The sequence below is a fragment of the Leptonychotes weddellii genome, chromosome 10, assembly GCF_054177405.1.
Source record: "Leptonychotes weddellii isolate Sample4059 chromosome 10, ASM5417740v2, whole genome shotgun sequence".
NCBI classification, from domain to species: Eukaryota; Metazoa; Chordata; class Mammalia; order Carnivora; family Phocidae; genus Leptonychotes; species Leptonychotes weddellii.
The window spans coordinates 36,314,762-36,342,526 of record NC_138378.1 but is presented as its reverse complement, the minus strand read 5'-3'; the positions used below and the strand labels follow the sequence as shown (position 1 = coordinate 36,342,526).

Here is a 27,765-nt window from a genome sequence, read left to right as displayed (position 1 = left end):
CTGGTCTGAAATTTTTTGAAAGCAACCACTTTCTGTCTCCTTGGATTCTCAAAATAAAAGAGAACCAATATTTTTAAAGCTATAAAGAATATCCCTACAAATGTAATAGAATATTCATTTGTTTTTGTTTGCAGATAAGAATAGTTTTTCAGATGTTTGTGCAACTTTCCATTAAAAGACATTGAATATACACAAAACCCAGAGCTATATTCTCAAAATGCTTTCAAACAAGATTCTAATAGCTCCATGAGCCTAAAGAAAGCAAAAAAAAAAAAAAAAAAAAAAAAAGTCCTTATTTGATTTATTTAGTACTTTTATTCCATGGATCTGCCAATAAATCAATGGTATCTTCTTTTAAAAATAGAAATTATGGTTGGATCAGCACGTCCCAAATAGAAGATTGACATCTTGACAAAGAAAAAGGAATTTCTGAAGAGAGAGAATTGCCTCCCACTTCACCTTTCATTAATTGTTCTGTCTTTATAGAAAAGAACATACATATCAAAACCACCTGCAGGATTCGGTGTTGAAGAGGAAATGTGCAGAACAATTTTTTTTGTTGTTGAAGGAAAAAGTGGAAAATATGAAGTTTTGATGGATTCAAAATAGTTAGGAAGGACCACAAATGGACTTGAGCAACTCCACATGTGGATTCTCTCGACTTGGTTGTCAATTTATTGAAGTGTGAGGAATACTAAACACTGAGTGCTTTCTATGTGGCAGGTACTGTGATTTCTGTACATGTGTCAACTCATTAAAGTTTCTCCACAACTGTACGTGACAGGTCATTTTGTCATCACCATCTTACAGAGGAGGACACTGAGGCATTGAAAGTTGAAAGAACTTGCCCACAGCCACTCAGCATGTCAATGTGGGGAAGAGCTACTCCACAGTGTCCTGACTCTACATCACCCCACTCTCCTCCTGCGACTTCCCTTATGTGTCACAGGCTAGCTATTCACTCTTCCTTTGAAGCAAAGAATAAGATGATAAGGGGATGCTTAAGTTATTTCAAATTTAAACAGAAATATGCAAGGCAGGGACAAGTTAAGTATCTGCCAGAAAGAAGGGGAGGGAAAATTTTAATTCAAAGCCACACGCATTATTACTCTCCTGCAGTGAAAAGTCACATTTGAAAAAAGAAATCCAACTTCAAAGTTGCTACAAGCAAGTAGCCGACTTTGACTTCACTGCTTTCTCACGAGCCATTCTGCCATGTGCTATAGAGGATTGGCATCCCTGCAAGGGAGAGGGATGTGGGTATTTAATTCCTCAGTAATTAGAGGAGGGCTAGATGCTGGAGAACTACTGGAAGAAGGGACACCAAGTCAGTGAGTGCGGAATGCCAGCTTTTCCCTTGTAGGTCAAGTCAAAAAGAAGAAAATGTACCCGTTGTTTGATGTTCCTCATTTGCATGTCTTGAGGCACAATATACAAAGTAAATAATTTCTGCTATAGAGAAAGTAAACAGGCAGGCAAGACATTGTGTGTTTTCCGTGTTAGAAGTACAACTGAAGAGAGCAATGCCATGTATCTGTGTCTGAAGTCAGCGTCCTATCAATTCTCTGTTACATCATCAGACATAAAATACTCCAGGTATGCCATTTACTTGACTTGCTGGGAACATGGTATCATGAGCCTGAACTAGGATTTGCAGGGAAATGGAGAAAAGACTATTAGAAACAGAGAAATGGAAGAATATTGTGTTCTAAATGCAATGGAAATCTTAAAAAAGATGTTGAAATCACTAACATGGCTTAGTAATTAAACTGTGTCAATGCCCCGGCCAAGAAGAATTCGTAATTTGGAAGCTGTAGTTACTATTGACCTGATTTTACTATTGAGATCATGTCTGCGTTTTAATTTGGAAACAAAATTGATCACTGTGTTCAATAAACAAGGCCCGTCAAGTTATTACTTTGCAACTGCTTTGCAAACACATACTTATTTAAGAGCAGCATGATTTATGATATAGTATACCAGACAAAGATTTCATTTTTTATTTCATATTGAGCTTCTTTTAAGAGATTGTTTTATATTTTAAAATGGAACTCATCAAGTTCTTCAATAAATATTAAATTTCTTTGATAATAGGTTTTTAATATAGATATTTTAAAAGGATGCCTGTCTTTACTCCAATATATTGGCTTGATGCCCCAAATATTTCTTTAAAATTTACGAAGTGTTCGTTCCTCCTATGTCTTCAGAAATCATTATAATGCTCACTTATTTTTTTAAACAGTATTCAATATTACTGAATCCTAATATTAGTGGACAAAGCATGCAATTTAGAAGGTTCATGTAATGTGTATATTTTACATAAATTGGTTCCTTAATCAATACCATATGAAGGACGACAGAAGGAAATCAATACAGAAAGTCTTATCTTTGTGTTTTAAAGCCATCTCAGACTTTCTAAGACTCTTATCCGCCTAGATCCATCTAGTCCATAATTTCAATTCCTTATAGGCTTTCTCAATACTAGAATTTTTGTATTTCATGATTTTTAAATTAAATTAAGTTAAATTGAAACAAATAATAAAAAACATCTTCAAACTCCTTGAAAGGGCAAAAATTACAAGTATCTTCTTTTGCTACTTCTAGATTTTGTTCTACTCTCACAAGTAGGTTCAGGATGAAAGAAATGCTCATTTTCCCTCTTTACAGACTGCTATTGCAGGAGGGTAACTGATGGTTGCATTCTAGGTAGGAATCCCAGGAAACTCTTTATTCTTGATGGGTTAATTTAAGAGAAGTCCTACCTTTTTCACCTTCTTTGTCTTCTTGGTCATCTGTTAGCGGGATCACTTCTGGTTGCTCCACAGTCGTGTCATCTTCCTGGTTTGGTGAGAGCTCTAAATAGAATGAGACAGAAGGAGACTCAGGTATGTTTTCATCGGAATCACTGAGAAAACAAAGTGACTAAAGCAGAGAAAGTTAAAGTTCCTTTCTTTTTCCCCTCCGAGAGTTTTAAGAGGCACACAGAGCAGAACACTATTGCCATGCTCTGGTAATTAGTGCCTAAAACACACACGCACACTACTCACAAACACCAGGATAAACAAAAATCATGGTTCACAGTTTCATCTCATTCTCGGATAACAAGGCATTCTGGTTTCAATACCTTCTGTTTCCATATATGAGCTCTGGGAGTCTGTCTCAATTTTTATTTCATTCTTCGTTGAATCATGCTCTTGTCCTGTTAAGAACAGTGGTTGAAAAATAAAAGAAATGAGCCATGCATGATCATAGGTTTATCCCTGGTTTGGAAAAGCAAAACATTCAGAAACCGTGTTTCGATCCTGCATGTAGAGGCAGAGAACGGTTTCGAACCAAAGTGTGCAACTTTGCAAGTCATCAAATTTATGTCAATTATTTTATGAGAAATAGCCAGGTAATTAGGCAAAAACCTCTTCTTTGGACTGACTGGTGTAATTGGTGTTTAGCTTATCAATGCACTGAACGTTGATGGACACAACCTGGAAGTTTCGAAATTTTAAGTAATTCCTGGGCTGTATGGGTTATCTACACTTAATTTTCCTTTAAGATGTATAAATTTCCTGTACTGAGGATTCCTAGAAAATTAAAACCCTAGTATTCTCATTCTCCCATTAAAAGAGCATGAACAACTTAAGTAATGTGAGCACTCAGGGATTGGGTCACCTAACAGCTCAACCATTCTGTTAAGACACCTACTAAATATAGCAAAGATCAGGAGAGAATTCAGCCAATTCTTGATTACTCCAAGGCTGATTATCTAGTAATGGTTTCTCTTCCACACCCCCTGGCTTCTCCCCCTCCCCTCCCCTGTAGAGTTTTGAATATTTAAGTGCTCATTAAGAGAGGAAATTGAAATCTGTCCATTTGCCTCATTTTAATGAAAGGTTTTATGCTGAGAATATGCTTTTTTTAATGCTGAGAATATTTAACTGTTAAACTAAAAAAAAAAAAAAATCCAGAGCTAGAGTTGGTTATTGGCATGAAGGGGATACAGAGGGGCTTGGACTCTGCTGTGGTAGACTGCATTATTGTTTCAACTGGTCCCTACTTCTTCCTGTAAGAGGATTCAACTCCATGTCTGTGACCATGTGACCTGCAGTGGCCCCTGTGGGACAAGTGTTTGTTCCCACCCCACTGACACCAGGCCTATTAGTGTGACTTGGTTTACAAAATGGTACATTTGGGCAGAAGCTTTAAGATCCATTGCATGTGTCCTCCATCTTTCTTGCTCCTAAGTGAGTGTGCTCCTTCAGTCTGCATCCTGGAATGAAAGCATGTGGAGCAGAACCAAGCAGAGACAAAACACACCTTTGTTGTAAGCCAATGGAACTTTTAGGATTATTTGTTACTTCAGCAAAGCTAACTCGTACAACCCTTTATCTTTACAGTTTCCTCTTTCATGCAACTATCCTTAAGCTGCCCACTCTATGGCTTCCCCTTGGTTCATTCTCTGCTAGCATGACCCCCCCACCAAAGTTCTTTGACATCATTCCTCTTGAGCTCAATTTTAATCAAAAGGATCCGATAAAATAATTACAATGGAGGCATATTTATCTGTCTGATCATTGAAGTGAAACTTCTCAAGCTGTCTTTGATGACTCTCTGTCATCACTTCTAAAATTCAATGAAGTGCCATGTCTTGATGATTCTGCAAAATGTTTCTCTTTTCCCACACTTCATTTCCCCTTCCCCTTTCCTCATTTAAGGATATATTGTCTTTCTCTTGGATCTGTCATTTTTTTCTCCTGTAGTGTATCCTGTGAATTGCTAGCTGAAATACCTTTTAAAACATGGATTTGATCAAGATGTTTCCCCTGCCGATAAACCCCATTCACCTCCATTCCACTCTGATGCTACTTAAACTATGGTCTGTGGGTAAGCAACACTGAATTTCAAAAATATAGGAGTTCAGGCCTCATCTCAGACCTAGAGTCAGATTCTGCATTTTAACAAGATTTCTAGGTGATCTGTATGTGCATTAAAGCTTGAGAAGCACTGGCCTAGGATATATGTGTATCTGCAAATTATTTATCCTATAAAAAATGCCAGACTCGGCCCAGACACTTCACATACATTATCTCTAATTACCACATTAGCTCTGAAATTAAGTATTGTGATACCCACTCTGCTTTCAAAATGTTCAACTACAAATCCTTTCTTCCTTTTTGTTTTGCTTGGAAATATCTTTATTTTGCCTTTTAGTTTTTAAATTGAAGTATATCTTGCTATAGTAAAACACACAAGTCGTAAGTATATAGCTTGAAGACTTTTGACATGCACATACATGTGTCTCCCTGTGCGATCACCACCCAGAACAAGAACATTTCTAGCACCAGTGGCTCTCCCTTTTGGTACCAATGGACACCCTACAACAGGTGAAAGGTAATAGTTTTGTCTGTTCTTGAAATTCATAAAAACAGAACATACACTATATGCTCTCTTGTAGCTTGCTTTCTCACATGTCCTCTGTGAGATTAATCCCAGTTGTTGTATATGTCAAGTGTTTATTCTTTTTTGTGGATGTATACTATTCCACTATCCAAATATATTATGTCCTATGGATGTTGAATTGTTTTCAGTTTGGGGCTATTATAAAGAACACTGCTAAAAACATTCTTGTGCGTGTCTTTTGGTGGATATATGTATTCATATCACTTGGGTATAAACTCAGGAGTGATATTGCCAAGTAATAGGCAACACATAACTTTGGCTTTACTAAATCCTGAAAAACAGCATTTGGAAGAGTGTTCCACTTTATACTCCCACCAGAAATGTATGAGAATTCCATGTGTGCCCTTTATCCTTCAGACAATGTCATGATACTACTAGTCACAAAATTCTTTAATATGGAGAAGAAAGCTGTGCAAAATCTTTTCCCCAAAACCCATTTTTTTTTCACCTTTGGGTACCTTATAAAGCGATAATGCCACACACTATTGGTCACTTACTTGACACTGTATTATGTACTACTAAATGACAGATACATCAGGTGCTGGGAATAGATCTTAAATAAAATAGATACAATACTTGTCCTCAAAATGCAGAGTTGAAAGGAAAAAGGCACTAAATGTGCATAAAGTTCTTTCTAGTAAGATGTGAAACAGAGTTCCAAATTTATGAAAAAACTCACTTTTAGCAGATTTTTAGACCACATGAAACTGCGAGGGATAACAAGTATACTGGACAACAAAATCAACACTGAAGCACTCTTAAACAGACTAAATGAAACAAGAAGAAATTTGATAAGGATAAATGTTAAATTCTAAAATCAAGTTTCAACTTCAAGGAATGAGATGGGAGGAAATCAATCCCATTTCTGGTAAAACTAGAGCTACAGGTTTTGTATTCCATGTTAACCCTAGATAAATACTGGATGGATATCAGAATAGTTGGATGGACAGAAGGATTATAGCACATGGAAAGTGAAGGGGAGGGATGCCTGGATGGCTCAGCCAGTTAAGCATCTGCCTTCAGCTCAGGTCATGATCCCAGGTCCTGGGATCGAGTCCTGCATTGGGCTCCTTGCTTAGCGGGGAGCCTGCTTCTCCCTCTGTCTGCTGCTGCCCCTGCTTGTGCTTTCTCTCTCTCTCTCTCTGAAAAATAAATAAATAAAATCTTAAAAAAAAAGAGAAAGAAAATGAAGGGGATTTCTCCATTTATTTCCTGGCAAACATCTTGCCTGGATAGCTCTTTCTAGCTATCCAAACAAACAGGAGACTTAAAAATGAAACATAATAAAAGAGGGGAATTATAGTAAGGGAAAAATATTTTCGTAAAAAAATATATTCAGAAAAACATAAAACACAGATAGCATTTTTGGGTTTGCAATGAACTCTAAGAACGGATAAATAAGGAAATGAAAAGATGGATTAAATGAAGAAGAAATTGTCTGAGACAATCAGAAAAATCTACAAGCCTAAAAACACAATGACAACATGAACATCAGCAAAGGATGTCATAAAAGAGAATGAACATTATTCATAAATTAATGTTTTAGAAATCAAACTTTTGAATTAAAATTCACTAAGAAGGCAAAAGTTAGGGAGCAAAATGAAACACAAAAAGATAATAGATACAGAGGACAGAAAATGCAATAGAATTTCTAATTTAAGGATTAGAGGAAGTCTAAGCAGCTGTATTTTTTTGTGATAGCAACCATTAAAAACATTATGAGATTTTCAAAGATTGTAGAACATAGAATATGATTTCATTTTTTGTAACTATGTACTCATCTGCATTCTATATTTTACAACAAATGCATATTATATAATTTAATAATTATAATGAAACAATTTAGAAAATAGAGAAAAATGCTTTCAGTGATATCATAGAAGAAAAATTTGTAACTAAAAGGTGTTTGAGTCTAGCCAAATCATTACTTTTGCTCAATGTCTACTCTATTTGAACTCTAAAAAAACACTTGAGAAATTCAGCTGTTGAGTACCTCTTTCTTCTTGAATGTTCCTCTTTTTTGTTTTTTGGTCAAATCACCTACCTTTCTGTTCTATGTCCCAACCTACTCACCATTTTCTAAACACATTATTTCTTGTCTTTGTGTCCATTTAACACATGTTCTCACTGGTTGAAATACCCCATTTCCCCCCCTTTCTATCTGGTAAAATTCTCCTCATCTTTCAAAACTAAGTCATCAATTTACCTTTCTTTGTAACATCCTCTGAATCACTAGGCAGGATCAATCATTTTCATGTTTTTGCTTATTGAGTTCCTTTGCTCATTTATCTATTTATTATTCATCTTATTACACTGTATTATAGTTGTATCTGTTTGTTTCCCTTACCAGGCTATGAGCATTGTGAACATAAAAACTGTGCTTTATTCATATTTCCCCTCCCAGTACCTACTAATAAGGATTGATCAATAAATATCTATTTAATTCGCTGTCCATTATAGTACTCATCTATGTCTGCAAATAGTAATTAGGGACCTGTAACTTACTTTCTATTGCATCCTTTAGCATCACAATAAGTGCCTCAGGCTGCTAAGCACTCCGTATACTATATTTATTGGAAAGAACCCTGAAAGAACTTGAAGTTTTAGGCAAATCACAACCTCTTTGGGCTTCAGGTTCATTATCTATCTATTTTTAAGGCTGTAGAACTAGAAAATATCTTAGATTCCCTCTGTCTTGGGCATTATATGAGGATCTGTCTCCTGGTAAAGCCTCTAGTCACCGCTGATGTTTGTTTATTGGGTGGATGATATTGAGAGAGGACATTCACTGTCTGAGTGAGCCCCATTCTCTATCGCTGTTGAGATAGGGAACCAACCACCACACCTATTCCTGGATCCCTGCTTGGACCCTTGACTTGTCATTTGCAATCGGGCTTTGTCTGCCACAATGAAGGCAAGAGTAGAGCATTCAGAGAACAGAAGCAGCCACTCTGTATTCCTGTGTGTCCCCAGTCCCAGTGCCCCATTTGATAAATCTTCAGAGGAATTTAATCAGGGATAGGAAGACCACAATTCAACAGGGCCTGGGGCCCCTGCTGATAAGGGGGGGACTGCCTGAGGTGGCAGCCTAAGGCTCTTGATGAATACTAGGGATTTTCTCTTTGACTAAGAAGGCCCTGGCACTTCACTTTGAGGATGAGAGGCATTGCAAAGTTCTTGTGGAGTATTTCGCCCCCCTTGCCTTTTCATTTCTTCCCCCTCTTGATCTGTTTCAACCTGTGTGCTTTACATATTTTGACAGTCTTTTCTTGAAATAGAAATACATATATTTTCTTCTTTCTAATTTTTCTGAAATAAAGTCAGTAAAAAATGGGGAAAGAAATGAGGTGCACAGCTTTGAAATCCAACAGTAATCATATTTGCTCATTCCTGAGCCAAGCCAGGACTAGGCATATTACACAAAGAGGAAGTACTTGTGTGAGCTCCTTGCCCTGCACCCAGGCCTGCTGTGTGTTAATGATGACTCCAGGGGTCTCCAGCCCTTCTGCCTTCCTCTACAGTGCACTCTGACATTCCATTTGCTTTCTTGACCCCATGGGGGCAAGCTTTATGTTTGCCTCTCCACATTCAGTCTAGTTGAATTCCACCCACTGTCCTCTGCCTTAATCCCTCCTGGCAGAGGAAACAAAGGAACATAAAGGGTCCCACAGTTTATATATATATTTTTATACAGTGAACTCAATCATCCATGCTAATGGGAGGGGACTATTAGAACAGATAATCCAAAAATCCATTCACTTTTCTTTAGAAATAGATCACGTGATTATTTCTTAGAGCCCTGGTAATTAAGTTTGGCTCAAGCTAATGCTTTAAATAATTTGCATAAAAATTGGTCTGGGGCCATCAGTCTGGAACTAAACATTTCTAGAGGATAAACCTAAATGCACTCTGTAAATGTACTGGTTTTGAACAATAGTAACAAAAGTATAGTTTTATTGTTTGCAGATTATTATATGCTCAAATCTTCATAAGAACAAAGACTTTGTTTCTTCAATGCTTGTCTTAAAGACAATGGAAAATTGTGTCCTTTTGTTAAACCTGAAACTTGATTGCTGCTAATATTCAAAATTTTACATGTTTACCATGTCTAAAAATAACCTCAGTTTAAGAGCAAAAATTAAACCTAGATTAGTGTGAATTTGATTATCTTCTAGATATCCTTCATTTTTTTTCCTGGGGCCAAAAAACTTACTACCTAATGTAAATTATTTCTAAAATTATTTTTTCTTGAAGTTACAAAAGAATTGTAGTTTCCTTCTAGAAACACTGAAAAATACATATAAGTATTCAGAATTATGAGTAATTTTATAACTATAATTCATAGCTATAATAATTTTATAACTGTCACGTTAATATTGTAAAGTGCTATCTTTCTTTTGTGTGTGTATATATGTATGTAGATATACATCTGTATATGCATACATGTGTGTACACATGCATGTAGATATATCTTTGTATATGCATACATATATATGTATCTGTATATATATGTTTGTGAGTCTTTGTGTATGTGGCTCAATACACATACACACACACAGAAATATATAAATATATCCTAGGATCAAAATGAATTTACACTTTGATTCTTACTTTTTTAGTTCATATTTTTATAAGCATCTTACACTGTCATTAAAATTTCTTCAGAAGTTTTATTTTTAAAAGATGCAATATATTCCATGTTATGGACAAAATTTTGGATGTCTCCTTTCTTTTCCCCTATTTTTTTTTTTAAATATTTTATTTATTTATTTGAGAGAGAGAATGAGACAGAGAGAGAGCATGAGAGGGGGGAGGATCAGAGGGAGAAGCAGACCCCCTGCTGAGCAAGGAGCCCGATATGGGACTCGATCCCGGGACTCCAGGATCATGACCTGAGCCGAAGGCAGTTGCTTAACCAACTGAGCCACCCAGGCGCCCTCTTTTCCCCTATTAAACATAGTATTGCAATGAAGATTTTTGTCAATACATGTCTCCCTACTCTTGGTGGGTGTTACTTTAAGACAAATACCTAGAGCATAATTCTAGGACAAAAGTATGAACTCTACTTTTTATTAGATTTTGTCAAAATTGCTGATGAGGAGGTTATGTCTTTCAGTCTACCGCCAATGGTGTGTGAGCATGATTGGATACCCTATTCCCAGCAATTCTGGGCATTATCAATCCTACTTAAACTTATCTGATATTCAAAAGGAGAAGACACTGAAATCATGTTTTTTTTGCATTTCTTAAAAGATTTTATTTATTGGAGAGAGAGGGAACACAAGCAGGGGGAGTGGCAGTTAGAGGGAGAAGCAGGCTCCCCGCTGAGCAAGGAACTCAATGCGGAATTTGATCCCAGGACCCTGGGATCATGACCTGAGCTGAAGGCAGGCAATTAATCGACTGAGCCACCCAGGCGTCCCAATTCATCTTTTGTAAATTATAATTGAGTCCTTTGTCCATTTTTCAATTGTTTTTTTATTTTTTATTTTTTAAAAGATTTTATTAATTTATTTGACAGAGAGAGAGACAGCGAGAGCAGGAACACAAGCAGGGGGAGTGGGAGAGGGAGAAGCAGGCTTCCCGCGGAGCAGGGAGCCCGATGCGGGGCTCGATCCCAGGACCCTGGGATGATGGCCTCAGCCGAAGGCAGACACTTATGACTGGGCCACCCAGACACCCCCTTTTTTTTCTTATTGATTTATGAGGTCTTTTTTTTCTGATTCTTTATCATTTAGTTTGAGGGTACTTTTCCTGGGAGTTTTTCTTTAGAATTTGATTATAATCTTTATCATGTCAAAATGTATATATTCAGATTTAGCCATTTCTCTTTTATTATATTTTGACACATGCACACACATTTTGCAGATATATATATATGTATGCCTTTTTATAACATATGTATACAATCATGTGTTTATGCGTTTTTATTTACAATTCTCAAAGCAGTTCTTATTTCAAAATTAAAAAAAAAATCACGTTTTTGTTCTTTTAGTCTGGTATTTTTAGTTTCATTTTTACATTCCATCTTTGCTCCTCCTGTAATTTAAGCTGGTAAAAGGAATGAGGTTGGGATTCAGATTATTTTTCCAAATGGTCAACCAATTGTCTTAATGCCATTTGTGGAGTCATCTGTCTTTGAAATGTCAGCCTGAAGATGTGCTAAAAACCCAGATCTACTCTGTTCCATTTCTAAACTCTTTATTCTGTTTCATTGATTGACTTGCCTATTCCTATAGTAGGACTACACTGTTAATCACATTTTTCAAAGATTCCATATTATTTTTAGTCTATTTATTCTATCATCAATTGAAAATATACCTGTGAATTCCCCATTGCATTTCCAATTGGAATTTATTCATACTGTATCATCTGGCACATAAAAAACCATCATTATTATATTAAATCAGGGATTTAAATTTTTATTGATATAAAATGAGCAATTCTTTCTTGCTTGAGACTTTTTGCTAGAATTCTAACTGGATAGATCCTTAAGTAGTTTCTCATATTTTCTTTTGATGCTCATTTCCCAAATATACCTTTCCTGACTTTATATTTTTTTATTTTTATTTATTTATTTGTTTGTTTGCTTATTTTAAAGATTTTATTTATTTATTTGACAGAGCGCACAAGCAGGGGGAGCAGCAGTGGGAGAGGGAGAAGCAGGCTTCCTGCTGAGCAGGTAGCCCGATGCAGGACTCGATGCCAGGACCCTGGGATCATGATCTGAGCCAAAGGCAGACGCCTAACTGACTGAGCCACCCAGGCACCCCCTGACTTTATATTTTTCAAAAATTTTAAAAAAGATTTTATTTATTTATTTGAGAGAGAGAGTGACTAATCAAGAGAGAGCGAACATAAGCCAGGAGGGAGAGGCAGAGGGAGAGAGAGAAGCAGACTCCCTGCTGAGCAGGGAGCCCAATGCAGGTTTTGATCCCAGGACCCCGAGATCATGACCTGAGCTAAAGGCAGATGCTTAACCGACTGAGCCACCCAGGCGCCCCTATTTTTTTTTTAAATTAATTCAACCCAACTGACTTTTACACTTAATAAATTAACCTAATTACATTTCCTGTCATAACCACTTGCCTGTGTTTCTGTTATCTTATTTGATATATTGTGCTTTTTTTACACTGCTATTTATTTTTTTTATTTGCATTATTGAATATACTCATGTGTGGTATGAAACATACCAGGAAATTGAGAGAGTAAGATCTCTTCCTTTAATTCTATTGTGATTTAATTCTATTTGTGATTATCACCAATTTTTTTCAAAGGTATTCTTAACCCTAACTCATATTGTCAGAATCTATAGCAGAGCAGGATTTTCAGTTTTTGACTACCTTTACTGAAATCAGCATTTTGTGCAACTCTCCCTTCTCCCCACCATAATCTTTGCTTTATAAACTCTGACATTGATACTTCCTTCCTTTTCTCTCACTCCTTTTCTCCCTTTCTTCCTTCCTCTTTTAACTATTCTCTAAAAATGCAACAAAATATAGGAAAGTACACAAACAATACAGAGAGTTCAGTTAAATAACCAAAAGCAATTAGAAAAACTACATATCCTTATAGTTCAGAAACTAGATATCCATCCAGTCCAGAAGCCCAGCTCATGGGCCAATCAGAACATCATCCCTAATCACCAAAATTTAATCAGCACCGTAACTCAGAGTAATCACTACCTAGATTTTCTTTATCATTATCCCAACTCAGTCATTTCTTTCTAAATAGTATCATTATCTTTTTCTGCTTTTTGAACTTGATATAAATGAGACTGTACAATATATACGCTTCTGTACTTTCTTTAATGTTATGCTTGTGAGAGTCATCCATGTTTGAGCCTGTAATTTTAGTTTGTAGTTTCCAATGAGACTTCTGCTTCCTCTCCATATCTATTCCTCTGTATGTACCTTGTCTTTTCCCTCTGATTGTTTTTGAAATTTTTCTGTTTATCACTGGTGTTGAGCAAGTTGATAATGATGTGCTTAGTTATAATTTCATTTATGTTTCTTGTGCTTTGGGTCATATAACTTCTTGTATATATGGGTTCACAGTTTTCATCAAAGTTATTTTTACTTCAAATATTTTTTCTGTCTTGCCTTCCCATGCGTTGCTTTCAGAGATTTCAATTAATGTATACTGGACTTTGAATTACCTTTAAAGTTCTTCCATAGCTCACTGATGATCTTTTCATTGTTTTCAATCATTTATTCTCTCTGTGTTTCAATTTGGATAGTTTCTATTGCTACATCTTCAAATTCACCAATCTTTTCTTCTGCAGTGACTAATCTGCCATTATGCCCATTCTGCCATTATGCCCATCAAGTGTAATTTTCATCTCAGAATTCCGTTTTTCACCTCTAGAAATTCAATTTGGGTCATTTTATATCTTTAATGTCTCTAATTAACATGGGCAATCTCTCTTTTAGCTTTCAGAAAATATGGAATAAAATTATAACTTTTAATATGGCCTTTCATATTAATTACACTATCTATACCATTTCTGAATTGATTTATATTAACTGATTTCTATTCTCTTATAGGTCATAGTTTCCTGCTTCTTGTCAAGAATTGGTATCATCAGTATTCATTTAGACTTACTGAATAATTACCATTTATCTTGCTTTTAATTCTTTTCCTTCATCTTTGTCCTTCTATCTGGGATCAATACCCTCCTACCTGAAGAACACCAAAATTCTCTGTTGGTGAACTTTTCTTTTCTTTTTCTTGGCCAGAAATATCCTTGATTAACTTATTCTTGAAACACACATTTTCCTTGAGTTTAGAATTCTTGGTTGGCAGCTATTCTGCTGTATTGTCTTATTATTTCCATTGTATATGTTAAAAGTCAGCTATCAGTCTGTTTGTTTAAAAATTGCTTTTTAGATGTTCTGTTTATCTTTGATTTTCAGCAGTTGTACAATGATGGGCCTACTTGTGCATTTATTTTGTTGGAGTTCAAAGGGCTTTTGGAACACTTGGGCTGATATCCTTCATCAATGTAGGACATTTCTCAGCATAATTTCCTGAAATACTGTTTTTGCCCAATTCCCTCTCTCCTTTCTGTCTGGGACTCCAATTACATTTGTGATAGACTTTATAAATTTTATCCTCTATATTTGTTCCCTTTCTTTAGTGTTTGCCATCCTTTTTTTTTTTTTTTTTTCTCTACTATTTTTATTTTGGATATGTTCTTACGACCTAACTTCTAGTGCACAAATTCTCTTTCATCTGTTTCTTTTTTTTTTAAAGATTTTATTTATTTATTTGACAGAGAAGAGACAGCGAGAGAGGGAACACAAGCAGGGGGAGTGGGAGAGGGAGAAGCAGACTCTCTGCTGAGCAGGGAGCCCGATGCGGGGCTCGATCCCAGGACCCTGGGATCATGACCTGAGCCGAAGGCAGACGCTTAATGACTGAGCCACCCAGGAGCCCCTTTCTTTTCTTTTTTCTTTTGTGTTATTTTGTTTTGAATTTCTAGTTCTCAGCTAAATTTTTCAATCTTGTCTTTATCCCCCTATAACAGTCAGCAAAATTATTTTATACTTTATAACTCTAATATTTTCAGCCCAAATGGCCTGTTTCTCTTGACTATTTTTTATGTTACCTTGTTTCATTTTTTCTGGCTCTTTTTCTGTATGTGTGTTGGACATGCTGGAAATTAAGTTTAAAAACTCGTTTTTGTAAATGGTTTGAAACCTACAACACTCTTTTTTAATCTAGTAAATGTTTTACATTTGTTTTTCTCAGGTGCCAGTAGGGACTAGGAGTCTGGGTTGATCTTAATTTAATTTGAGGATTGAGATGATTCAGAGCTGGGCAGCAGTCTTTCAGAAAACTGGTTCATTCTTTTTGGTAGGATGCATATCTTTAAGGTTTCGACACAAAAAGCAGGGGGTTTACCATGGTCACTTGCCCTTTTCAGCAATGGGACTCTGAATACCTTTTGTAGAATTAGCAAATGACTTAAGATAAAAACAACTTCAAATTCTGAATTTACATCTCTGGATATCTATTTTCTCCCAGAACCTAGCCTGACAATTCTTCACTATCTTGTTAGCTCTCTGATGCCTTTAAACAGACTCTATAACTTTTTGTTTTTGTTTTTGGTGTAGTTTTTCTAGTTATCTTCAAGGAGAGTAATGGTCTAAGTTATTTAGACTTTCATTCCTGAAAGAAGTGTCTCCTTTTTCTTTCTCATTTTAAAACAACATATACTATAATTTTGAGAGATAAAAGGAAACATTTAATTAAGATATTCTGATACAAATTTTGAAGCAATTATTTCAACATTTTCATACATTTAATGAGTCTCTTATCACATACTACTTTCCAAGTGTTTCTTTCTCAGTCTTGGCTTTTTCCTTCCTTTCTATATTTATTGTTTTTGCACAGGATTTCTGTTAGTTTATTCAGGAGGGATACTTGAGTGGCATATTTTCTTAATCTATATATCCCTGAGAAAATACTACTCCTGACTTCATGCATGAGTAATAACTTCACTAAATATAGAAAATGTGTCCTTTAGAGCAATGGAAATGTTACTCCATTTCATCTAGTATTTAGAATTGTGGAAGAAGAAAGCAAGCTAAGGCTAATCTGATTTTGGTGATTTTGTTTGTAACCTGATTTTGATTGTAACCTGATTTTGATTTTCCTATATGCTTTATAAGCCTTTCTTTATCAGTGATCTTCAGAAATTCTATGAGGCTTTGTAGATTTCTGTCCCTATTTGAGTTTTCAATGCCTTTGTCTATAAATACGTGTACTCTTGTGTTTTGGGTGGAGGAATTGGTTTACATTAGGAAAACTATTTTTCTGTTATTTTTCTAAAGATTGTTTCATTTCTGTTTGTTCTAGTCTCTCTTCTTGGTATTCCCAGGATATGTAGATTTAATCACCTAGATCTATTGTCTATATGTGTCACATTTCTTTCATGGTTATCATATCTTCATTTCTGTAGTTGCAAACCCAATGCTTGTAGGGTTTAGGCAGGTAACAAAAATAAATAAAGTCAGCCTGGTACAAGAAGAGCAAGTGATGAGGATTGTGGAGAGCAAATTTCCCTTTTAAACTTGGCAGCTACCAATCACTTGATATTCATAGCTAATAAAATATTACCAGATTCCATTTTTTCCCAGAAAAACTAAAATCTGTTTTTTTAAATGTAATGTGTCTCAGCAGAAAAAATAAATGAAAAAAGACCTCACAACTTACCATTAGGATGATCTTGGTCACACACAGAATGATCTGTCACTTCATTGTCTTTTGTAATATGGTCGTCCTTTGCAGAATCTGCCACAACAAATAAGAAAAACGTCTAGTCAGCATTTTTAACTGGGAAACAGAGCAGCTTCCAGCACTGTTATGATATATCTATCTTTGGAGCATGGAATTTATTATTTTTAAAAAATACCCTTAGAATACTTAAATATTTTCATCAATAAATAAATTATTCCTAAAGTACTGCAGAAGAGGTCTTGTACAAAGTTTATCCTCCTTAGAGGATAGAAATTTGTTTGGGTCATCTTTTTGCAACAAAGAAGAAAATATAAGCAGACTTTATGCATTAGTGAAAGTCTTTGGAGAATTGTGCAAAAGGATATGAAAGGAAGGCAAAATAGAGGAGATTAAAGGAATATCAATTTTAATGTTCTTAATGCTTCCATTACTGCAATTGTTCATATATGGGAGCCTTGAGTCCTGGAAAAAGCCAGATGTAGAGCTTTGAAATCCAGTTGTAATTAAGTTCATCATCCTGAGGAACACCACAAATAGAACAATAGCAAAGGGGAATGCAAATATTCTGTTCTGTGCAATTTCATCTTCTCCCTCGTATAGCATATTTAAATGTGAAATCAGCATAAGTTCATGTTTTTTTGTTATACGATATACTTGCAGGAAATAACATAGCCAAATAGGTTTCAGTGACTATGGACTCTTATAAGACTACACAGGATTCCTTGTTGGATGTTTGAGGCCTCTCTGTAGGCTCTTTAGAAAGCCATCGGAAAAAGCATGTGGGTGGGTCAGTGTGAAGACAGAAAATGGACCTTTCATTCATTCCAAAAGCATTTATTAAGGGCCAACTCTATGCCAGACACTTATTGAGGCTGGGGAGTCAATAGTAATTGACTCTGCCCTCACAGAGGTTACAATCTAGGGGATATTTTTCTTTTCTTTTTTTTAAGATTTTATTTATGTATTTGACACAGAGAGAGAGAGATAGCAAGAGCAGGAACACAAGCAGGGGGAGTGGGAGAGGGAGAAGCAGGCTTCCAGCCGAGCAGGGAGCCCGATGTGGGACTCGATCCCAGGACTCTGGGATCGTGACCTGAGCTGAAGGCAGACGAAGGCAGAAGCTTAACCACTGAGCCACCAGGCGCCCCTAGGGGATATTTTTCATGCAGCTAAGAGAGTGGTAATCTGAAGATATCTAAAAGCCATGAGGTAATCTTGTATGCATATGGCCATGGAGCAAACTGGAGATGGCAGACTGAGACTCCTATTACTTACGAATGGGTTCTCTACTGAGTTCACGTGCCTCCATTGAGTTGTAACTCCGAACAGAACTGAATCAGACAGAGTCTCAAATCATTCTTTCTTTCTTTGTTTCCTTATTCCTTTTCCCTCTCTCCCTCCCCACATTAGGAGATCATTTTAAACAACGCAGTTTGGAATATTATGAGAAAGTTTGTTTCTTGAACATGCCACAAGCAACATTTGATGGACAAGTGAGAAACCTGGGTAGTTAACATATGATTCAAATTTAATAACCAGTGAAGCAAGTATACACCCAAAGTGTATGATTTTAATTAACTGCAAATAATTCCCCCAAGGCAAATGTTTAATTATCTGCACAGCTTCTTATTTCTTTCTGAGACTGACAATAAGTTTCAAAGTCCAAATTTGGAAGCAAAACTGAGCATAGACAGATTTTCCAAACTGTTCTCTCACTCTAGTCAAATTGTTTTAAACCGATTCCCATTAAAACATGCCTTTTTAATTTTGGCTCTAACATGTGGATTTAAAAAAAAATCCTTGAATACTTTTTTCCACATTAACACTGAAAGTGAACAATGATTTTAAAAAGGTACTATATGAATCAGGCTCAATTTTAATTTTGAAAATTTTACTTATTTATAGAAAATGGCATCATTTGAAATGTAGGCTTGGGCAATACTCATTTCTCCTAACATTAATGTTTTAAGATTATCCAAGATTTTGCATGTAGTTAAAATGTGTTCACTTACACTCAACAACAATACATTATGCTTTATAATTTACATAAACATTATGTTTCATGCATCAAATATTACATAAGAAATGTCTTTCAAGAAGCGATTTACATTGAGTTTATGGGTTTATGGTCTAATGAGTCACATAAGATGGGTGAAAGTATTTGAAAAATTAATCTCTGGACTGTCACCAAAATCTGTCTCTCTAGAAAATTAATTGACCCTTCAATTTCAATTTCCTTGGAGAGTTGTTTTAACATTGCTAAGGTGACTTCTGATCTTATGTGCTCTAATCTTTTTTTTTTTTTTTTTTTTTTTAAAGATTTTATTTATTTATTTGAGAGAGAGAGAATGAGAGACAGAGAGCATGAGAGGGAGGAGGGTCAGAGGGAGAAGCAGACTCCCCGCCGAGCCGGGAGCCCGATGCGGGACTCGATCCAGGGACTCCGGGATCATGACCTGAGCCGAAGGCAGTCGCTTAACCAACTGAGCCACCCAGGCGCCCCTGTGCTCTAATCTATACATAATATGTTTCACTGAATCTAAGACACCGTCAGTTGTTATTTTCACTATTATTTTGTGTAGGTAGGAAGAAAACATGCTACCAAAGGAACCGTAACACATTATTAATTTAAGAATGTGTCCTAATTTTAGAAAGAAAATCTACAAAAGACTATATATCCTAGAAATATAATGTTTGAGTATATGCATGTGGGCACAAGTACTTGTCTTTATGTGATGGCAAGGATTTCCTATCAACCTGACCCATCACCCACAAGTAACCCACAAGTTACTTTTGTTTTGTATTTGAAATGGTCCCACCTCCACATACAGCAACAAAGCAGGATAAAAGCTATGAGCTCATGACAGCATCCACGCATGACCATGCGGCTATGAGATTGTTTCCACTGAAGTTTCTCTTTTCAAAGGGCTCTTTGAATCCCTAGTCGCATGAATTTTGGCAAGACTGGATATGGTCCTGAATGTTTTAAACCATAGATCCTATTGTGTTAGACCTAGTTGCGGGTTTGAAATGACAGTGGAGCTTTTCTGACTAGGAGGTGATGAAAGTTGCACTGTATATGTATATAAAATCATTATTCACAGTAAGAAAGAAAACATATCGAGTATATATGGTCACTAAGAGAGCTTATTATTTCTATGTAAGTTCTATAAACTACTGTGAAAAATGGAGTTGTATATACTAAATTCTTGCAGCACCCTTGGATTTGTATTTTATTTAATTCTAAAAATTATCATTTGGTAATGTTCAAAAAACGTAAAGGAGTTATCACCTAATTCTGAGATTCGGTCAATGTTATTTTAATAGCAGAGAATTGGAATTAAATTTATATGTAGATTGTGACTTTCAAAATCTTTAAGGTCAATGTTCTATTAGAAAATTTTTTCAAATGCAAATATTAAGTAGAATGTTTGAGCCAAAGTTCTAAAGACAGATTATCTTTTAAGATTAACAAGAATAAAAAAGAAATACTTTCCTATATTAAAAAAACTTCCTCATTTAGAAAGTTGAAAAAGGTTTAAAAGAATAGTTAAAATAGATTAAAATTTTAAAAAACATAAAACAAATTCTAAAAAGCAGGGCATTTTTAATATAGATTGAAGATGTGATGGTAAGTGATGAAACTATTGCATTTTTAATAAACATCTAAACTGTAAATCGAAATAGGTGCTATCTCTTTCGAAAATGCCTCCTTACAACAAAAGTTCTTAACCCCTAAATATACTCTCAAGGTATAAATCAATATGTAAAAGGTGTACATATATTGTCATGTTCACTTTTCTAGGAGGTAGCTTCCGTCATATTTTCACAGGGACCCATGACCCTGACAAGATTAAAGATAACTAGAGAAATTTTTATCTTAATGCCAGTGACACTGCCATTTTACAAAAGGTTTTTAGGATTGTAATTGAGAATCAGCTACAGAATTTGATGCCCACTCCATGAACTTATCAATGACAGCACTTCTTGAATTCTTAAGGTAGATTTGACTTGAAGGAAGAGCCAAAAACATATACAGATGTGTTTAATAAATGAAGAGGACAATCCAGCTGGTAAACAACATTTTGCACCAAAATTTGAAATGACTATGAAGTATAAAACTGAATGGATGATTAACTGTCTTTGAAAACATTTTCAAGTCAGGAGATGTACAGAATCCACCTAGTAAGAAAGGTAATCCCTGACTACTGTTTAGAGTTGCGGTAGGAGGTCATTTTGGTGTAAAAGTTTCAAGGAGTCTGAACAAAATAAATGTTATGCCTGAAATACTTGCTCTGTAGCGTGTAAACTGATTTGATTATACCAAGCAAAACATTTATCCTGGCCTGCTCATTTGAATCGCTGGTTTATTATGTGAAGCAATTAGAATAAAGTAGTTTTTCCTCCATCTGAACAGTGTGTTTATCCACAATAAACTAGCGTCTCCACAGCCGATTATGGTCTCATTGAAGCTTTGCAATGACTATTCCTTTATATAGGAGAAAATGTATACTGCAATACATTCCCAGAGCATTCAGATGGCAGTGATCTCAGCTATGCTCCGTCCCAGTGCAGCTGGACATACAAGGCTGGTCTATATTTACCTGAAAAGTAACCAGGTCTGTAGGACAGGACATCGCCCTGAGTATTGGGAGGCCAGACTGAGCTATGGTCATTTGTCTTCATTATGCAATCATTAACCCCCATTAAAAGGGGGCCAATCATTCCCAGAGTTATGGAATGTGAGTATTAACAGTCTCTGAGGCAGGGCTGGGAAAACTACCATCATGTACCACTAACTTTGTTTCTATTAGAAAACATATGCCAGATTCCAAACAGTAACTTGTATAAACCAGCTAATTCCTATAGTGCAGGTATTATTTTTCTGCGGGTTGTTGTTGAAAATACAAGCAAATAAGAGGATCAGTCATGATGGATGGACACTGGCTTGGGGTTGTGATTCTAGATTTACAACGACAAGCTTCATAATTCTAGGAAAACCCATTCACCTTACATGATCTCAGTTTCTACACCTAGGAATTGAAGGTGTTGAGCCAGATAATCTAAGTACCTTTCAAGGCTAATCTGCTGATTTGTTCAAATTACTCTTTGTTCTGACAACACCTCTCTATAAACGTTCAGGCTTCCCTCATTATCTGCCTACCTGAGCTGGACTCTTCTCACTCTGAGATTTTTACTGTCTATTCATAAAATAAAGGTTAACTGTGGGGGAAGTGACGTCGGTGCCACACTGGCCATCGTTAACTCTGTGACCCGATGAGGAATCATCACAATGTCTAATAGAACAGCTGGATATGAGCCCAGGCTGGACCATGATGGAAAAAGAAATGCTTAATTACCCTTTTCCATCAAGTTAATTTTTCCCCCTTGGCAATGTAAACAAAGGCAAATCTGCTCGTTTCCAGTTGTCTGTGACCTGCTATCCTTGACCTCCATCCTTCTGATTCCTTTCTGATCTTGCCTCCCTCTCTCTTGCTAAACCTTGCACAGCAGGATTTCTTGACATCCTTTTTTTTTTTTTTAAATCTGACCAAACCACAGGCATGAAAAGTAGCTATGGTTCTAGGTGGACTGACTTAGAATTCTATTAAAATGTTTGTCTATAAATCAGGGAGTGTTTTATTTACGCTTTGTAATTCAATCTGATAATGAAAAGTCTTTGAGGGGACATTCCCTGTAGGAGAAATGATGAGGGCTTTCTGGACCCTAACTCTGGGCAGAATCACAGCCTGGCCACTACTTCTCAGTTACTTTATTTTGTGGAGAAGTTGAGGCAGTAGACACAGTCTATCTCCAGATTCATAAATGCTTCAACTTCTGGGCACACGTTCGTTTTAGCCAGATGCTTGGAGAGTGCCTGCGATGCCAGGGACCCAACACTGCTGAGAGCCAGAGGGATTTCCTATATTCCTATGGACTGAGTCAAAACTCACCCTGTTGGAACAGTCTTTTTTCCAGTCTTGTTTCCCAAGTGATGTAAAGGGACATGTTTAGAGACTAAGATAAGTATTTGGACCTTTTGTGGGAGTTACCCATTTTATGTGAACTTCAAAGACCTGGATGATTTCTCCTTAGCACCTATTTGCTTCTCATATCTAGAAGGATCCACAAACCCATCCAAATGAAAATGGATGTGCTTACTTTTTTCAGTTTTTTTTTTTTTTATTCAATGTTCTGCTGTGCTATTGAGTACAGTTCTATAATATGAATGGCTGCAGAGTGGTTCACTTTGTGGATCTGCCACAAGCTATTTTACCATTGCATCTATTATTGGACGTTCAAATTAATCAAATTTCCTACCATTCTAAATAATCCTATGTTGTTGTGATACTGGGTGTCCCAATGCTGGATTCACTCCACTCTTCTTTCTCTTACCTCTTCCCAGCCCGCTCCCACCTCTGAGGTATAGAGAATTTGGATCTTTCTATAGAGGGACTTGTAGTAGACAATGCCCCACCAATATCCCACTGGGCTACTCCTGAGATCACAGCAGATGGTTCCAGGAGATGGGTTCCTTTCTGAGACTCTGACTGAGGGCATTTTTCCTTGGATGAACCAGAAGTACCCAGCAGCTAATGCCCAACTAGAAACTCCCCAAAGGATTTAGGAGATACAATCTGTTTCCTCACCTCTTTGGGAGACAATTCTGAATGTGCTCTACACTTCTTAGAGAAATAGAGCCCCAGTTCCCCTTGTCTGAGAATTTTGCTTTTGGAGACTCCAGAGACAGCCAAGCTAGTCACTAACCTGTCTTCTACTACTCAGCAGCAAAAATGTGAATGTTTACCTCATTTTGATTTACAGCCCTCTTGTGCCGTGCTGCCTTTAATTAAGGAATGTCAGGGAAAGTGCCTGCCACCTGATTAGGTAAAGTTGGGAAAAGAGGTTGCTATGTTTGGCACCATATAATCCTAAAAGCTGGGCCACAGATGACTGATGAGGGATTGGCTCTGGGCAGTCATCTGTGGGTTGGCCAACAGACCTTAGGGTGGCCTGATAGGACAACTCCACCTATGAGGAGAGAATTAGTATTAGATTATGCCGAGAGGAATCCATTAGTTCCTTAGGAATCCTTTAGTCTTAGAGCATTTGATGGTCAAATAGACAAAGTTTCAAAGCCTAGAGTGGTTTAAAGGCAGAGATTCAATGGAAGAAAAGGGAGGAAACACAAGCTCCCGATGGGGTAGAACAAAGGAGCATAATGAGTCACCTGGTGGCTTTAGAAGAGTAGAAAGAGGGAAAGAAGGTAGTAAGTTTTGGATGCTCCTTGAGTGGACAGCTGTTTGAGGAGTTGCTGAGTCTCTGGAGGAACTGCTTGAGCTGCTGTTGCCCCCAGAGGACCCAGTTCTTGGGGCTGCTGAAGTGGTTTCCTTCATCGCTGACTTTCCTCCCAACAGCAGTAATCTCAGTGTCGCTTCTGCAGAGCTTGTGAAAGCTGGGCTTCACTTCCTTTGTAGTTCTTGCAAGTTCATTGTCTAATTTTAATATGTGTGGATACTTCAAATGTTTCTAAAGTGCTTTTTACAAACACTACGGTTAGAAGTATGACATTCTTTTAGATCCATTTTTTTAAAACACTCACCTTTTTAGGCATTTCAAATGTACAGCACCCTCATGAACCTTGTACACAGATTGAAAAATACTGAACCAAAAAACTTAGAGAAAGTTAAAGAGGGGAACAGCCTGGTCATGCAGAATAAAACAAGTTCAGTAAATTTCATTTTCTGATATGACCCTGGTGGGGGAAAAATCAGGTGACATCTGGTATTACAGGAAATGGGGTGTATAGAGGCATTTGTATGATGAAGGCAATGTTTTGCCTCATAAACTGAGAAAAATGTGTTAAAACAAAATATCTCAAAATGTGATTTTATGAGGATCTTGGGAAGTGTACTAAGGATTAACTCAAAAGTGGTTTTTTTTTTTTAATTTCCAGGAAGAAATAATAATAAAATAATTTACTTTAATCCACTACTATTTTACACTAGATTTCACTGAGTTCTAGAAATCATTTTAATAGATTTTTCTAATGTAATGACCGACTATATTAATCTGCTTGGGCTGCCATAACAAAACACCATAGACTAAGTGGCCTAAACAACAGAAATTTGTTTGTTCCTAGCTCTGGAGGCTAGAAGACCAAAACCAAGCTACTGCTGATTTCGTCTCAGATGGGGGTGCTCCTTCTGCTTTGCAGCAGGCTGCCTTCTTGCTGTGTCCCCGCAGGGATCAGTGTGTGTGCAAATGGAAACTCAGAGATTGAGATCTCTCTTTCTCCCTCTTAATAAGTCCACTAATTCCATCATGAGGGCTCCACCCTGGGGACCTACTCTAAACCTAATTACCTCCCAAAGACCCCATCTCCAAGTACCATCACACTGGGGGTTGGGGCTCCCCACAGGACATTTGTGTTTGGTGAAGACACAAGCATTCCCTCCATAACACTGACATGTGCATTTCTGCACAAGTGTATTTGGATGACTTATTTAACTTTTTTTTTCCTAAGATTTTATTTTTAAGTAGTCGCTGTACCCAATGTGGAACTCGAACCTACAACCTGCAGATCAAGAGTTGCACACTCCACTGACTGAGCCAAACAGGGGCCCCTAACTTTTGAATGTGACCTATTCAGGTTGATATCCCTGCTGCATCTCAGAACAAAATCTGAAAAGGGATGTGGAAATGGAATCTTCCCTACATGTAAGGTTCCCTTTCCCCATCTCAATTCTCTGGAGTTCATTTTCATTGATCCTTCAACTGTATCAAGGAGTCACTGTTTGGACAGCATGGAGAAAGTCGTGATAAGGGAATCTGGGGTGATATCTAGAACAATAACTGGCATTGGACTCAGCTAATCAGGATGGACATATCGCAGTCCTGGAGCCTGCTGGTGGGTCCCAGATGACAGGATGGCAGTGAGATTTACTTGCAAAGAGGAGAGTTAAGTCACCGTTTGCCAAACGCTATGGAAATACACTGGTATTTTAAAAGTCTCTGCAGCAGTCCCAGAGTGTACTGGCAGATTATCACTTCTGCTTATAGTACAGAACTAGAGTGATAAGTTTCTAAAAATGATAGTGAGAACAGTTTAATAACCAACCACCTCTGATGTTCTCATATTGGTGGGAAAAAATGAGAAGTAGCTTCCTTGTTATAGACCAAAAAGATCTACAATGTAAGGACTGAATAATCCTCCAGCACACATTTGTGCTCACATCCTGTTTTGTGGCCTTACCTGATAAAGCCCCGCTGCAAACAGAATCAGCGCCAACTTTAGGTTTTGGTAGTACGTCTGTCTGGAACACTGCATCCTATCCAGGCCAGCATCGCATCCCCTGTCCCTCTGCTATGCCCACACTACTCTATTGTTCCCTACATCACTGGTAAGGAAAACACATCTGAGTGTGGTGACCAAGTGAGTAGCTGCAGCTGATGGCCTGATGGCTGTCTGTGTTGTGAGATGTAAGGGGACACCTGTTCCAAAATAACTACTCTGTCACTCATCATTCCCACAGAAGCATGTCATTTTTTGGGGACTTGAAACTTCTTTCTTTGGGAACTTTTTAAAAATGCAGTTCTTCTTGGAAAGATCCTCCTTGAGGCCAGTTTGCTGTAATGACTTAATAATCAGATGGGTCTGGGGGCACCTGTGGTGCTCAGTCGGTTAAGCGTCTGACTCTTGTTTTTGGCTCAGGTCATGATCTCAGGGTCATGAGATCGAGCCCTGTGTTGGGCTCTGCACTCGGCAGGGAGTCTGCTTGAGATTCTTTCCCTCTGCTCCTCCCCCTACTCTATCTTTCTCAAATAAATAAATCTCTAAAAAAATAATGAAAGGGTCTGATGCCAACTGAGAATAAGAAAAGGATGACACTGAACAGAAACCAAGAGTGGGGGAAGGACCTTAATGAAATGGAGGATGCAGGAGAGCCTCTGGGCAGCTTATGTTTGTCCTCTGGCTCAGACTAGTACTAAACAGGTCACTTTAAGGGGAAATCTCTATTTGTTGTTGAGGAGGTTGCAACGGGGCGGCGGGGGGGCGGTCCGGGGCTGCCGAATTACAGTGTATGCCATTTCCATTACTGAACACTTCCTGAAAAGATGTGCTCATGATTTTTGAGGGAAAAAACGCTGGAATTCTCAACTTTTCATTGAAGATAAATATACATAAAGAAAAGTGCAAAATTCATGAAGTATATGGCTTGATGCATTATCACAAATTGAACATCCTTGTGTAACCAGCACCAGCTCAAGAAACACAACATATCCAGTATCCTGGCAGCTCTGCTCATCTCCCCTTTCAGCCATTCCCCTCCCCTCCAAAAATTACCACTCTGACTTTGACACCATGTATTAGTTGTCCCTGTTTTCAGACTTTATATAAAATGGAATGGTATACAATACACGCTCTTCTCTGGTTTCCTTTGCTCCGTATTACGTTGGTGAAATTCATTCATATGGTTGCTTGGGAAAGTGAATTTTAATTGGGCTATGAAAGCTGGTCAAGTCAATAGATCCTGCGGTGAATCTTATTGGTAGAGTGAAAAATAATGTGTTTTTTTTTTCTCTTTTCAAACATCAAACATTCACTGCTTCCCCCATACTTTGCCTTCAACTTATTATTTCCTTACTACAGTGGTTCTTAAGTATTAGCATGCCCTGGGATCTCCCGGAGGGATTTTTAACACACAGGCTGCTGGGTCCCTCTCCCAGAGCACCTGATGGAGTAGCTCTTGGGTGAGGCCTGAGAGATGGCATTTCTAAGAACATCCCAGGTGATGCTGATCCTGCTGCTCCAGGGACCGCTCTTTCAGAACCACCACTAAAATATATTGAATTTGTTAACCAAAGCCCCATCTGTGTGCACTTCTCTTCTGTATCTAAGTCAACTTGCATTTAGAGTGGGATTTTTAAAATAAGTATCCTCATATGGGCTGCCCACAGATTTTCCATTGCAGGGAGAGCAAGCACCTCATATGTGGTAAGGAAGGACACAGCTCCAAGAGGGGCTGAATCTGTGAGATTCATATCAACATGTGAAGATGTGAGAGC

General features: G+C 37.2%; 1 protein-coding gene across 1 annotated transcript in view; it reads right to left on the bottom strand.

Moving 5' to 3' along the window:
* Nucleotides 1-2,608: 2,608 nt before the first annotated feature.
* Nucleotides 2,609-27,765, bottom strand: part of MACROD2 (mono-ADP ribosylhydrolase 2) — a 412,997-nt gene continuing 387,840 nt past the window's right edge. Inside the window, exons 7-9 of the mRNA XM_081833248.1 lie at nt 16,672-16,749; nt 3,125-3,199; nt 2,609-2,855 (exon numbers count right to left, since the gene is read on the bottom strand). Coding sequence (XP_081689374.1) covers nt 2,728-2,855; nt 3,125-3,199; nt 16,672-16,749 — 281 coding nt within the window. The 3' untranslated portion in view covers nt 2,609-2,727. The remainder of the gene's footprint in view (nt 2,856-3,124; nt 3,200-16,671; nt 16,750-27,765) is intronic.